The 15174-nt window shown below is 37.3% G+C and overlaps 1 protein-coding gene across 1 annotated transcript; it reads left to right on the forward strand.

Moving 5' to 3' along the window:
* The first annotated feature begins 9782 nt into the window (after positions 1-9782).
* On the forward strand, positions 9783-14595 carry LOC120282784 (fanconi-associated nuclease 1 homolog). Its single transcript, XM_039289632.1, is given in 5 exon segments — positions 9783-10007; positions 12957-13188; positions 13191-13232; positions 13378-13611; positions 14149-14595. Coding segments are annotated over 5 exon segments (1161 nt in total). The 5' UTR covers positions 9783-9801.
* The last annotated feature ends 579 nt before the right edge of the window (positions 14596-15174 follow it).

The following is a 15174-nucleotide window of genomic DNA, read 5'->3' on the forward strand; positions in this document are numbered from 1 at the left end:
TTCACTGCCAGGGTGCTCTAAGGATTTGAGCATATTTTGAAGGAACTCTCGGCAAAGGTCTTTTCTACAAGAATCATGGTCACCTGGACATTACAGCCTATTCTGACTCGGGTTATGTTGGCAATAGAGGAGATAGAAAGTCTACATCGGGCTTTTGTATGTATGTCAGTGGAAACTTGGTTACTTGGCAAAGTAAAATAGAACGTGGTTTCGAGATCGAGTGCCAAAGCAGAGTACAGATCGATGGCATAGACAGCTTGTGCGATGTTTTGGGTATAGTCTCTTCTATCTGAGTTGGGAATCCCCATCACGATACCTATGAAGATGTGTGATAACCAGACCACCATCTTCATTGCAAATAATCCAACATTCCATGAGCGTACCAAGCATGTGGAGGTTGATTGTCAATATGTTCGTGATATGGTACTGAAGGCTACGCCATACACCTAGTCGTCTGAATAACTAGCAGATTTCACCAAGGGTTTAAATTTTAAAGTCTTTAGTAATCTATGTAACAAGCTGGAGATGCTCGATATATATGCTCCAACTTGAGGAGGAATGTTAGAGTAATGCTATAGTCTAGATAAGTTAAGGGGCGGGATAAATTTTTCATGTAGTCACTGTATTATGGCTGATTTTCACTTTGATCATCGTGTTTCAATTTGTTTCTTTTTGGTCATTAGTTATCGATTTGTTTTCACCGGTTGGTCACTTGGGGCTTTCCGGCCCAATTTGAATGACATGGCCGCCGGAAATGCCACGTCAGTATTTGTTTAATATTTCTCTCATCCCAGCTGGAGAGAGGATGCTGACTCGGCTAACATAACCCCAGCCAGGATGCTGACTCAGCTCATTTAATCCTAGTCAGCATCCAACTAATCTTCTCCTTTCCCATTCTATGCTAGGGTTCATCCTTCCAAACCGAGAGAGAAAGGGGAATTCGATCCGAGAGAGAGGGAGACATCCGATCCGAGAGAGTAACCACGCGGTTTTTTCTCCATCAGTGTTGAAGCGAGGAGAGGAACCACATGTTATTGTGGTAGCTGAGGAGAGTGTACAACCTCAATCGGGAATCCGAGGACAGTGTAGAAATTTGTTCATGTGTGCCTGAAGTTCTTTTTTTTGTTTATAATTTTCATATAACTATTTTTTTGTAGACTGGCAAATGGTTCACTTCTCATGTAAATAATTTTTTCTGGAACTGCAAATTGTTGTTTTAATGATCGAGCTTTGGCAGTCATTGAGAAAAGATTCATAGTGGTTGTATTGATTTCATTTATGCAGTTAAATGGATTGATTCTTACTCGGAAGGTCATCTGAGACTTGTCATTCTTACTCACAAGGACATCTGAGACTTCTCAATTGATTTAGTATTTTGCAGGACATCTCAGATGAGCAATAACTTGTGAAGGGATTTAGTATTTGCAATATATGTCAGATGAGAAATAACTTGTCTGTTTATAGTTTTCCTGCAGAATTGAAGTTAGAATCTGAATAAAAATTAATAAGAATGAATCCTGGGAATGTAGAAGAGAACATCAGCTGAATACAATTGTCTTCATACAATCAAAATAAATATACAATTGATTCTTGGGAATTCCAGTACAAAATTGGCTGAATACAATTGTCAGCATATACAAGAGAACATTAACTTTTCTGCTTTCAGTTTTTCTACAGAATTGAGGTGAAAAACTGAATAAAAATTAATAAGAATGAATACTGGTAATGTAGAATAGAACATCAGCTAAATAAAATTGTCTTCATACAATCAAAATAAATATACAATTGGTTCCTGGGAATTCCAGTACAAAATTGGCTGAATACTATTGTCAGCAGAATTCCAGTACAAAATTTAAAAACACACAAAACACTGCTGTAGTTTTTTAATACCATTTTTACAACCACAAAACAAAGCTGACAGTTGTGGTCCCTGCAAAATTTTAAAAGAATCAAATGCAGTAGAGCTGTATTTTTTTAATACCATTTTGACTACCACAAAACACAACTGACAGTTCCCCGAGACCACTATTCTGATCCATGCCAAAAATTTTAAAACAAGCACATGCAGCAGAGCTAAGCACCCACTTTTATTACAGTTCTTTATGGTCTCCCAGATGCAAGTTTCCCTCCAAGCCTTGGTGGAAGCCAAACTTTCCTTTTTTTCCCAGTTTGAGTTGGTTTGGTTATGGCTTCTAAATTTCTGTCCACCCATTGATTGTTGATTGGTGTTGGTCTTGCTGGAAAATGCTTCCTCGCTTGGCTTTTGGAGAGGAGTTGGTCTTGTATTCCCAGTGTAGGCAAAATGTTTCTCTCCAAGCTTCCATCTCCATCTCCAACTGTTGTTGCGGGATAGGTTTGCTCAGTAGTTACTCCTACCTGCAATTTTTAGATAATTAAATGCTTCATCAAATATATGTTGCACATCTCCTCAAGTATTAAAAAAAAAATACCTGTGGCACTTGTGCATTTGCCTGAGTCCCAATTGTTGTAGGAGTGCTGAAGATAACCTGAGGAGATATTTTCCTAGGTAACTGCTTCCTTGCTTGCCCTTTGGACAGAAGTTTTTTTTTCACTCCCCTTGAGGGCAATTTTCCCACATTTATGTTTCCACCTCCAACTGCTTTCATGGTTGTTGTTTGATTAGTGGTTTGACCTGCCTGATAATTTCATAGAAACAATTTTTGATCATAAATCTGCTGCAAAACAATTTTGTAAATTAAATCAACTACCTGTATGTTAGGTGAAGCTGCCTGGCTTCCACTTGCGGTGGTGGTTTGCTCAGTAGTTACTCCTACCTGCAATTTTTAGATAATTAAATGCTTCATCAAATATATGTTGCACATCTCCTTAAGTATTAAAAAAAAATACCTGTGGCACTTGTGCATTTGCCTGAGTCCCAATTGTTGTAGGAGTGCTGAAGATAACCTGAGGAGATATTTTCCTAGGTAACTGCTTCCTTGCTTGCCCTTTGGACAGAAGTTGTTTTTTCACTCCCCTTGAGGGCAATTTTCCCACATTTATGTTTCCACCTCCAACTGCTTTCATGGTTGTTGTTTGATTAGTGGTTTGACCTGCCTGATAATTTCATAGAAATAATTTTTCATCATAAATCTGCTGCAAAACAATTTTGTAAATTAAATCAACTACCTGTATGTTAGGTGAAGCTGCCTGGCTTCCACTTGCTGGAGGCCTCTGCATATCATGTTCTGCAGTTGTAATTTCCTGGGTATATATGCTCAGCCCATAAGGTATTTTTATTACATAAACAAAGTCAAATTTGGGTATATATTTTGTGGACTTACTTGTGGTAGTGATGAGGGTGCTGGTTCTGCTGGATTGCCATGTTCCTCAACAGCATTTGCAGATCTTCTAGAAATGTTGTCATGTTGAGGTATTGCCATGTTCCTCAACAACATGATTGCAGCTCATCAGAATCAGCATAGTCAGTCTGGACATCTTGCTCGTCATCATCTACTACCTGACCAACATTCACATGAGCATCATGTCCTTCATTAGCAGCAGAATCCCCTTCATCACCTTCAGCCCCGTCGCTGCCTTCACCGCCTTCACTGTTAAGACTATACTCGGAGTCATGAATATCACTCTCTACATCACTTTCCTGTCCATCTCCCGCAACCTCTTGCCCTTCATTATCCTGTACACCTTTATTGACCACATGGTCTTCATGATCTCTTCCCTGTCCACTTTCAGAGCCCAAATGTTCTTCAGCAGCATCAAGATCTTCATCTCCAGCTTCTTCTTGCAATTCATCATCCTGCAAACTTTTACAGTGTACATGTTCTTCACCACCATCAAGGTCTTCATCCCCAGCATCTATGAGCTCTTCCTCAACTTCATCTAGTTCATATTCTACATTAGCATCTGCTGCCTTCACAGAATTGCTTACACTTGTAACATTTCCTGACTTGCTCGGACCAATGGGATCATCCATCGTAACAACCTTCACATAAACACTTGCAATCCTGTTCTGCCCCACACTTGAAGCCATCAGAATGACATCTGAGTCAGATTTTAATTCTTTCAACCTTGCTACTTGACTACTCTTCTCATTCCACCATAAGCTGCATCCATCTACATGAATCTTCAAATCTCTGGCCATATCTAAAATCTCCAATCTAGATGTGTTTGCCTAGCTGGGGTTATGTTAGCCGAGTCAGCATCCTCTCTCCAACTGGGATGAGAGAAATATTAAACAAATACTGACGTGGCATTTCCGGTGGTCACGTCATTCAAATTGGGCCGGAAAGCCCTAAGTGACCAACCGGTGAAAACAAATCGATAACTAATGACCAAAAAGAAACAAATTGAAACACGATGATCAAAGTGAAAATCGGCCATAATACAGTGACTACATGAAAAATTTACCCGTTAAGGGGCTATATTGGGCCCATACCACAAAACCCTATATTTTTCTATATATACCCTTGTACTCTTTTCCTAACTTGAATATACAAACTATTTTTCCTATCATCCTATGTAGCATTACCATGTTTAATTAGGTGGTAATAATAGATTGGCAATTATCAATTTACTTACTTAATACGTATAATACACAAATTGATCCCTCTACTTTTCTCTCTCTTCCCTTTTGGTCCCTCTACTCAAAAAAGCACCCAAATAATCGCCATACTTTTGAAAATGATCCAATCTAGTCCAAAGGCAAACGTCTGTCAAACTAGCCGTTTAGAATAGATGACATGGAGTTTTGTTGAATAAAATATGGATTTAAAATAATAAAATGAGATGGTGACGTGGAATGGAGTGTGCTTCCAAACGGGTTTCAGAATATTTGGTCCGAATCCGATTAACCCTTCTTCTCAGCCCGAGTCTTCTTTCCTTTGTGCTTCTCCGCAAACCAGCAACCCTAGCCTCCTCCGCAGGTCGGAAAACCCCCTCCTCCACTTTCCTCCTCCGTAGGCCTGAAAACCCCCTCCCCTAACACAAACTCCAAGCCCCCGATCATCTCCTTTTTCCCGATCATAAATCCTGGTTGACATCTCCCTTGCCTCTGACCTCCGATACTCCAAGCCCTCGATTAGAAATCCTAGCGGACATCTCCCTTGCCTTTGACCTCCCAAACTCCAAGCCCTCGATCAGAAACCTTGGCTGACATCTCATTTTATTATTTTAAATCCATATTTTATTCATCAAAACTCCACGTCATCTATTCTAAACGGCTGGTTAGACAGACGTTTGACTTTGGACTAAATTGGGTCATTTTCAAAAGTATGGAGACTATTTGGGCGCTTTTTTCAGTAGAGGGACCAAAAGGGAAGAAAAAAAAAGTAGAGGGATCAATTTGTGTATTATATCTACTTAATAAGGTGCCAAATAAATTAAAGTTTATAACATTTACTACTGCAAATATGAAAGTTGTTTTATAACAAATATTTGTTATTATTAAAAAAAAGTAAATTTTAATATTAGAATGTTTAATTTTTATTATAAATTTTAAATAATTAATTTTAAATTAAAAAAGTAATAATTAAATCAAACTTGATTACTTTAAATAAAAATGAAATTTTCCTTCAATTTAATTATTTAATATTTAAAAAAAAGTTTAATCTTAAATTTTTTTTATCTTCAACAATGTTTTTATTTTTAAAATTTTTAAAAATTGGTATTTTGAGAACTATATTAAACTTAAGGGGTATAATAAGAAAAAAATCACATTCCCACCGGAATATGAGATTGCCACCTTTTCAAACGGTTGTTTACCCAACTGACATGACTCACATTGAAACAACTCGACCCGAATCCAAGGCAAAGTCTGCTGAAGACGACTAAGAGAAGGATGACCCAATCTGCAGTGCCATATGAGTGATGACTCGGAGTCAGAAACAAAAGCTCCCAAACCGCAAGGAATATCATCATGCACCAATGTATACACGCCGTCATCATGATTACTCCCCAAACCAATCCTTTCCCCATCTGCAGATCTTGAAAAATGCAATGATAAGTGAAAAAGGTCACTTTAAAATTCAAATGTTTGGTGATCGTAGAAACGGACAACAAGTTGACGGGAAATTCAGGTATGAAAAGAACATCACTTAATCTAAGATGAGAGGAAGCCTGCACAACTCTTTCTTCGGACACTAAGCATGATTGTCCATTGGCAATTCCCATAGAACAAAACACAGACGGAGAAAGATTTTGGAAAAAAAGTTTTGTACCTGTCATGTAAGAGGAGGCATAGAGTCCATAATCTAGGAACTGTCCTTGGAAACAAGAAGGGCATTACTTGAGGAAACAGGAGAAAAGACTGTGGCATGAGAAGATGTGCCCTGTAGCTGTTAGAACATCGCAAATCGGCCTGAGAGATAGTGACTAACTATTCAGCATAAGAAGTGGGTGATGGATTGGCCATTTCTGTACTAGCATTGGCCACTGCCAAGAGACCATACTTATTCCAATAACGATCCTCAGTGTGGCCCGTCTTTCGACTGAAGATACACACAAACCTACCCCGAGAATCACCACGGCTGGCTTCTTGACCACCACGAGAGGAGCCTTTATCACTCCCACAACAAGCTAGGAAGACGGACTGATTATAAGACACAACGGACGATGGAGATGTGGATTTAGAAGACAGGAGAAGCACGCAGAGCATAAACAGCAGCAAGATCACACATTCTCTCATAACTCAGAATAGAACCCTTCATTTGGTTTTGCACCTCAAGAGGGAGTTCGGAAATATATGCGATGATCGCAACTTCATTCCGGTAATGACGAAGGGTGACCTGACCAAGAACTAACGCTGGTAAATATTTAGCTCTTCCAACAGGCTACAGATGTGAGTGAAGAACTAAGGGGTGGTTCGATTGCCTTGACGGGCTGTAAACAGTTGCTCATATAACTCAAAAACACGGAAGATGTTATTTTCATTTACATACGTCAATCTGCACATCTCCCAAATTGCCTTTGTTGTAAACATCACCATACTTCGGCCAATATCCGGCTCCATACTACCGGTCAACCATGAGTAAACTGCAGCATCCTTAGCAAGCGAAGTAGTATACTTGCCATCCTTAGAGTTCGACGGATCTGCCGTGAGGTACAACGATTTCTTATGAGCCATGAGGATTTGCTCAAAACTTTGAGCCAAAAAAACATAGTTCTTCCCATCTAACGGTTGTGAGGCATAATGGAGATTCTTAACTAAAGAATTATGAGACAAAAACATGATGACGAAGAGCCAAATCCTTCAGCAATGACACAAGGTCATCACTGGTGAGGGCTGAGAAACATTACCATGTGCTTGTAGAACAACGGGAACAACGAGAGATGAGCGGCAGCGGCGGCGGCTAGGGTTTAACCTAGTGCTTTGGTACTATGTGATAGGAAAAATAGTTTGTATATTCAAGTTAGGAAAAAAGTACAAGGGTATATATAGAGAAATATTAGGGTTTTGTGGTATGAGCCCAATATGGCCCATTAACCAATCTAAACTATAACATAACTCCAACAGTACATTTCAATCACATTACTACCTTACCAACCAAACAGAAAATTATACATATTCTCATCAATATAACATACTAATTACATTCCCGGTAATTCTATTTTGAATGGTGATGTAAGATTTCATGAACCAATCGGCCCCTTAATGTGCACATACATATCTTTTTAAAGAGACCCTAAATCATTTGTGATTTCTTTAGTTGTGGGCACATCTCCACATATTGGTTCATTGCCAATTTTAAGATTTGAGATTCAATGATAAACAATAACCGCTTCATGTACATTACAAAATTAAAAAGATTGTAATTTTCAAGTAATTCCTATAACAGTACAATAGTTGATATAAAAAGATGGATTGGATAATGAAAAATAATTGTAAAGCTCAAGTTGTGTCTTGGTAGAGAACTCGAATTTGAAGGTGAATGGTTATGTCAACGGTAAAGACAAGTGATGGTAGATTATCACTATTAAAACTAATAAGACATTCCAAAGGCATTTATATCTATTGCATTAGGTGGAATTTTGAGCTAGAATCAGTTTTGGCAATCAAAAACCTCTAGTTTCCACATGCTTCAACTGTGGCTTGTGTCGTTTGTCTCTAAATTTAGGATGTAGAGATTGTATCTTTTCACTTTCATGATTTATAAGTCCTTGATCAAGACTTAGTGTTGATTGTGCTGTATAGAGAAAAGTTTTAATCCTAGTAAGTTGTTGGAAATATAGTCCCAAATCGGTTGTTTGATTGAAGTGTAATGGGTTTATATATAGGTATAAGGGTTGAGCCACTAAGTCTTGAGACTTTTTGGTGTAAGACCCCTAAACTTATGTAGCACTCATATAGCACCCACTAGTACAAAAATATAAAATCTAACATGGTATCAGAGAAATATAGTGGAGCCCAATAAATATATTTAAAAAAAAGGACCTTTGAGACACAAATTGGTGTACAAGTCCATGTGAGTAGGACCTCTGAGACACAAAGTGGTGTACAAGTCAATGTGTGTAGGACCTCTGAGACAAAAAGTAGTGTACAAGTCCTAGTAAAAACAAACCTCTGGTGTAGAAGCCTGAGCAAGTACAATCTGACAATAAAAAAAAAAGAAATGACCTAGTTGAACTTGAGGGAGGGTGTTGGAAATATAATCCTACATCGGTTGTGTGATATAAGTGTAATGGGTTTATATTTGTGTAGGGGTTGAGCCACTAAATCTTGAGACCTTTTGGTGTATGACCCCTAAACTTATGTAGCACCCATATAGTTCCTACTAGTACAAAAATATAAAATCTAACAAGTAGCGGCAGGTGGAAGGCTAGGGTTTGGAGTGCCGATGACGGCTAGGTTTTGCATGGCGGCTAAGGTTTAACCTAGTGCTTTGGTACCATGTGAAGATAGGAAAAATAGTTTATATATTCATTAGGAAACGAGTGCAAAGATATATATGAAGAAATATTAGGGGTTTTATGGTATGGGCCCAATATATGACCCGTTAATCAATATAAACTATAACATAACTCTAACATAAGTTTAATTGGTAGGATTTTATTTTATTTATTATTATTTTTTTCCCTGTGACTCTGTTGGAGTAATTTTCTGGTAACCATACTTCAGTTGAAGAATGTTTTAAATTACAATTTAACTGCCAGATTTTGCTCTTTTCTTAAAGACAACTAAAGTGACATAATAAAGATTTAAATATATTGTTAGTAGTTCAGGAGCTTAATTTTGTGGATTAAATATGATGGCAATTAAGTGTGCAAACCATAATATTTGTTTACTAAATTTAGCAGGGTTTCATGAGGGAAATGCCAAAAACGCAATAATTTTTGGGTATCATCTATGGCATGAAAAGCATGTGAGAATAAATATTGTTGCTCAGTTGATTAAGTCAGCTTCTAGAGAACATATCATGATAGCTGTGTAAAAGATATTGGAGAAGACATGGTCTCTTGAAATAAATTCAGTTAACATTACTCTTCCTTGTCTGATTTTGTATTTCAGTGACACCTGCTTCTGATTGCTTAATTTTATCAACATTTTCGTCATGGTTGATCTTTATGCTATCTTACTAATTACCGTATATGTGCACTCAGAGACTCTTTTTCCTCAATGGAGACCAGGATCTTTCAGCCTTTCTGTTGGTTAATCTGGGACTAGCCAGGTTTCCAGATTACACGTGCAGTGTTTCACTACCAATTTATCCAGATCGAAATGACTTGCGTATGATGAGGTGCCATTACATGAACCTTTGGTGACTTCCCTAGCTTCTAACTTTACTGATTGTCTGATAATGTGACCAGGCCCTTGGGATTGCACAAATAATGGACCAGTCACTGGATGAGTACAATTTGGAAATGATAGTAAGATGCATAAATCTATGCAATAGCCGCATTTCTAGATCTTTTGAAAAGGAAATCCAGCTTTCTGTTCCTGATTCTCCACCGAAATTTTTCTCACATTTCTCTGCTGCATGGGTCTACTCAAAAATGCTCTTTTTGGGTGTTTCAGTGTTTGAACATGAGCGAAGGTAAGAAAATATCAATTAATATTTCTAGTTTGGAGGGTCAAGGTACTGGCAAGCATCATTTGGCTGTATTGTTCTTGAAACATGAAGATCTATTAATGCATGGCTAGCTAAGAGCATGTTTAGATGGCCTTTTGGGTGTGGCCGAGAAGAGTTTTAGATGTCTTGTGGCAAGTGTGTTCGTGTGAAAGAACTTTAGTTTATTGTTCCATCTAGTGCTTCTCTTTAGGTGGTAGCATATTTTCTGGCTGCAAATTAATAATATCACTCTTGGTTGATGTTGCTTCAGGAAGAATTTCATACTATACTTCAGCATTTTGTCCTTTATTATTCATGTTCAATGCATATTAATATGTCAGTTGATTCTTTGTTATTTTAAATCATGTAAGTGGATTTAGTAGTGAAAGTAAGTGGAGTGGATAATTAATTCTTTAATGCATTTTAGTTTGCCTTGTATTACCTTTTATTCTCAGTATCTTATCTACAGGTGGAGAAAAGACTCACCTTCACCTTCAACTTTACAGAAGATGATTTAGTTTTACTATAAATATAATGACTGTTTATGTTTCATTATGTTATTACCTCTTAATTTATTGAAGCATATAGCTTTTAGTCTTTTACCTTCCTTATTTTGCTTCAAGAGGCCTTTACCATGTACAATTTTCTTGATAATGGAAGACGCATGTACTTTTGTTAAGTGAGTCTAGTTAAACATTTCCCAAGGAAATAGGTCATACAGCTATGGTTCTTGTCAGGTTTAGCAAACTAGCAAGGGAATATGGTTTACATAATTTCATCAAACCAGTTGTGGTTTTCTCATCAGCCATAATCTCTTTCAGTTTAAGCTTTCTGATTAATTCAGTCCCTCTAAGTTGATGAATTTACCTTCTCAATATGCTGCTTGTCTATTAGAAAAAGTCATTATATTTGAATTGGTTATTTGTGTTTTTAGTCTACAAGTAGTGCCAGTGTGACTTCTGATAAGTTTCGTAAAATTGTAATGACATTGGATCAAGACACATCTTTGACTTGGATATCTTTTGATAGTGGAGAAACATATCAACTAGCAGTGCATGGTATAATTCTCTTTGGCGTGATTTTACATCCATTTTGGAGGGGGTTTATGTTGGCAATGTTGCTAAGCTTTGAGTTTTCTCTATGGAGAGGGCCATGAACATTACATTTGACAAACTTTTCTCAAATTTTCTAATTTATTCTCCTGCATCCTGAAAGACCAATAAACATCACTTTTCATTGATTTGCTTTTGTTCGAAATTTAATTCTATGTTAACGGCTTCTTTTCAAATCTTGGCATATTTCTACTTCAGTTATATTTTCCTCCCTGGATCATTTGCAACTTATCTGCTTCAACATACAATCTCTGTTCCTTACAACACCTGATACTCCTGGGAAAAATTTCTAATAGTCTTTTTAGAGTGGTCAACAATGGTTTTGACCGTCTCATCTCTCTAGACTCTATTGCCTTTTATCTCCAGCAATTTTGTTAGGTTTGGAGAAGGAAACCCTAGTGCATTGTCGAGCAGTGGACAACATCAGCACATAGCCTCTTGCCTGCCATTGGCACCAAATCAATTCTAGTACCAACAGATAACCTGATAAATGAAATCTAAATAAAGCAAACACAAGACTTGACATTTTGTTAATTGAGTGACTGTAGAAGGAAAGTAAGAATAAAAATACGGCAAATGAGTAATTCTCTGAGAAGGTTTTGGAGAGGTGGGTCTAAATAGGTATAATGAGTGGAACAAGGATTTCACATGTTATATATTAATTGCACCTTTTTTTTTTTTACTTAAGGAGTGAGGTTAAACCTTGTGATTTTTTATTACGATCTGAACCAGAACTTTTTGGTGGCTTTACATATATTGCAATCATCAACTAAACTGTATGACAGCCAAACTTGGGTTAGAGAGAAAACTATAGCATTACACGGAAGATAAATTGTTAAATCTGAGTTATATTTTACATGGGAAATAGCAGTGTGTTACATGTTATTTGCAAAGCTTGCATTTATACAACCTGGTTGTGCTCAAGCTAGGTGAAAAATGCCCCCTCCATGCACTTAGTCCTTGCTGTTTTCACATTTCAGAAGGTATTCCTCTGGTCTTCAAATAGAATTCCAGCAAGCTGTTAAAATTTACAATCGTTTGCAAGAAGTCGGACAATATAGATCAATGTACATCAGTCATTTACATGCTCAAAGCATTGAATAACCACACAACTTTAGATACATGTAATCATTTCTTTGGTTTTTCTTCATTTGTTTTTGTGTAAGCATATTTTTCTTCATCTATTATTTTATTTTATTAGTATTTTTTAGTATGAATGAAAAACAGATGAACTAGATTGAAGCTATTGTTATATCTAACCTGAAGGTTATTAAATTCAGTTTTACATAACAAAAAAGTGATTCTTGACCAAGAATTTAGGCTTGGATCATCTAATGTTTTTCTGGAGGGTTATTGCTATAGCGGTTTACTCTGATCATGTTAGACAAATGTCAGAGGCATTACATTCCCTTGTTCAGTTTATATCTTTCAATTTAATATATTTATTATTTTAATGATAGTTTTTCTATGGCTTGAAGTGATTATGATGCATATTTTGTACCAATTAACACACTTGGAGAATTAACCATAGGATAGAGTATGTATTCAAAGGCAACACCATTGACTGTAAGAGGCACCACAAGTTCAATGTTTCTAATTACATTTTTTATGATTTTTATGTCCCTTATATTTGTTACTACAATATGCCTATTTCTACTCTTCCCTGGACCCTATGGGTTTTGGCCCTCCCTTGTGACCAGAACATTATGCTATGATTTCCATTTGCTCGATGAATTGGTAAAATAGGCTCATCGGTCCTGTTTGTCGGAAAGACTGCAGGTAATTCTGAGGCTGATAAATGATTCTGTTTGTTCATTTCCAGATATGAAGATGCAGTCGGGCTTCTGAGGGTGCTGCTGAGCAGATTTACTTGTGACAGCAGGCGGGGTCATTGGATGCTGAGACTTTCTGTTGATTTGGAGCATTTGGGTCATCTTGATGAGAGTCTTCCAGTTGCTGAAGAAGGGGTATTGGATCCCTGGGTTCGTGCTGGTTCAAAAATGGCATTGCAGAGATGGATAGTATGATTAGCAAAGCCTCCAAGGCGGTGGAGGGTGTGCCAGATTGTGCACAATTTCTGAAGAGAAAGATCAAAGAAGTGAGTGTTTGCTGTACCATCTGAAGTTTATTGTTAAGTGCAGTTGTTTATTCTCATAAGTTATTTTTAAAAGAAAATAAAGTGCAAAATCATATATAATCTTTTCTTGTTTTGCTAACAGCAGTTATTTAATGTACTTTGGTAGGTTAATATAAATGGAAGGCCTTTGAACTGTGAAACAGGTGCAAAGAACATATTCTATGGTTATGATGGTGATCTCTGTGGAGTAGAGCAACTAGCTTTGCAATATTATGCAGGAGATGGAGGCAATTGGCAGGGGATCCATTCTGAAAGTGGTATTTGGATAACAATTTTTGGACATCTCATGTGGGATATTATATTTAGTGACGTGCCAAATGTTCTTCGTTCGAAGTTTCAGGTGAAGAACCACTTATTATATAGGGCTCAAGAATTTAATGTGGCTTAAGTTTGTAAATGATATTCTTCTTGCTTCTCTACTGAAGCAATGAAAGCAATGAATTTTGCCATTCAAGTTTATGCCTTGTTTATTTCTCATTTTCTCTGTCCCCTAGAAACTGAGTGTTGTCTGGTTCTCAATCATACGACCCTCACTAAACATTTCTTTTTGTACACCTTTTCAATGTGTCTTTGCCTTTGGTCTGATAGCATCAAGGCTCCTCCCTATCTATCATGTTTAATTTCCTGCTGATTCTGGTTATTTTATGCTCTCTGGATTTTTTTCATTACTAAATGAAAATGCTTTATCTGTTTTTCTCAAAGGACATAAAAGGGATGAAAGAAAATTATCTTTATTTTCTGGTTGTGTTCTCCATTAGCTGTTGAACTCCTGCAGCTAACATTGTCATGAGCATGAGATCATCAACTGAAATTGAGCTCATTTCTTCCATTAATAGTTTCTACATTATCTTATCTCAAATGCTGTTCACTTTTGCAGATGGCACCACTTGACCTCGACACAGATGACTTTTATGTTGCTAGAAAGTTTCACATTGAATCTCACCTAAAACTGATACAAAATGGCAAGGCTGAGGAAATCCTAACAAGTTCATGGAAATCACACTTGGGGACCTCTTGCAGAGGAGTCAATTGGGAACGCCATTCCTTGTTTGAATTACAAACTGTTGTAGCATGCATTGGTGGGCGCTGTTTGGCCTATCCTTGCAGGCATTTGGCGCAAGATTACAGGAGTTGGTCCAGTGGAATGCCGGACTTGTTGTTATGGCGCTTTCATGGAGATAGGGATGTAGGTGAATCTAAGCTTGTTGAAGTCAAAGGTCCTAGGGATCGACTCTCAGAACAGCAACGAGCTTGGTTGTTGCTCCTCATGGATTATGGCTACGATACTGAGGTTTGCAAAGTGAGCCCAGTTCCTTTGTCGTAACTTGTCACCTATTTGAGAAAAATGGAATCACTGGACTGAAGTCGTCAACCACTTTGTTACTCAATTCCTTCAACAATTTGTTTTACTGTCTAGAGTTGGCGTACCTGATTTTGCTTCATTGAGCATATACTGAAATGCTATTGTAAGGCTTGATCACTGTTCTTGTGGTCACTTTTATTAACTACTTTTATTATAGAAGTCACAATGATGTTAGTAGGGTAAATTTCTTGAGTGGGTACTATACTATGCCCAATTTTCATTTTAAGCATCAAACTTCAATTTGTATCATTTTAGTTACCCAATTTTAATTTGGTTTCACCAGGAGGGCACCAAAGGGTTTGTCGGAGGAATTTGATGATGTGGCTGCCTAAATTGCCTCGTTAGTAGTAATTCACCGCATCATGTGCTAACAAATGCATGTCACATCATTGATGATGTCCATATGGACACGTATTATGCAAATCAATAATGACCATACATACATAATAAGTTGTTACATGGACATCATTGATGATTTGGCATGCACGCGTCAACAGATGACGCAGTGAATTGTTGTTAGTGAGGTAATTTCAGCAGCTT

The sequence above is a fragment of the Dioscorea cayenensis genome, chromosome 18, assembly GCF_009730915.1.
Source record: "Dioscorea cayenensis subsp. rotundata cultivar TDr96_F1 chromosome 18, TDr96_F1_v2_PseudoChromosome.rev07_lg8_w22 25.fasta, whole genome shotgun sequence".
NCBI classification, from domain to species: Eukaryota; Viridiplantae; Streptophyta; class Magnoliopsida; order Dioscoreales; family Dioscoreaceae; genus Dioscorea; species Dioscorea cayenensis.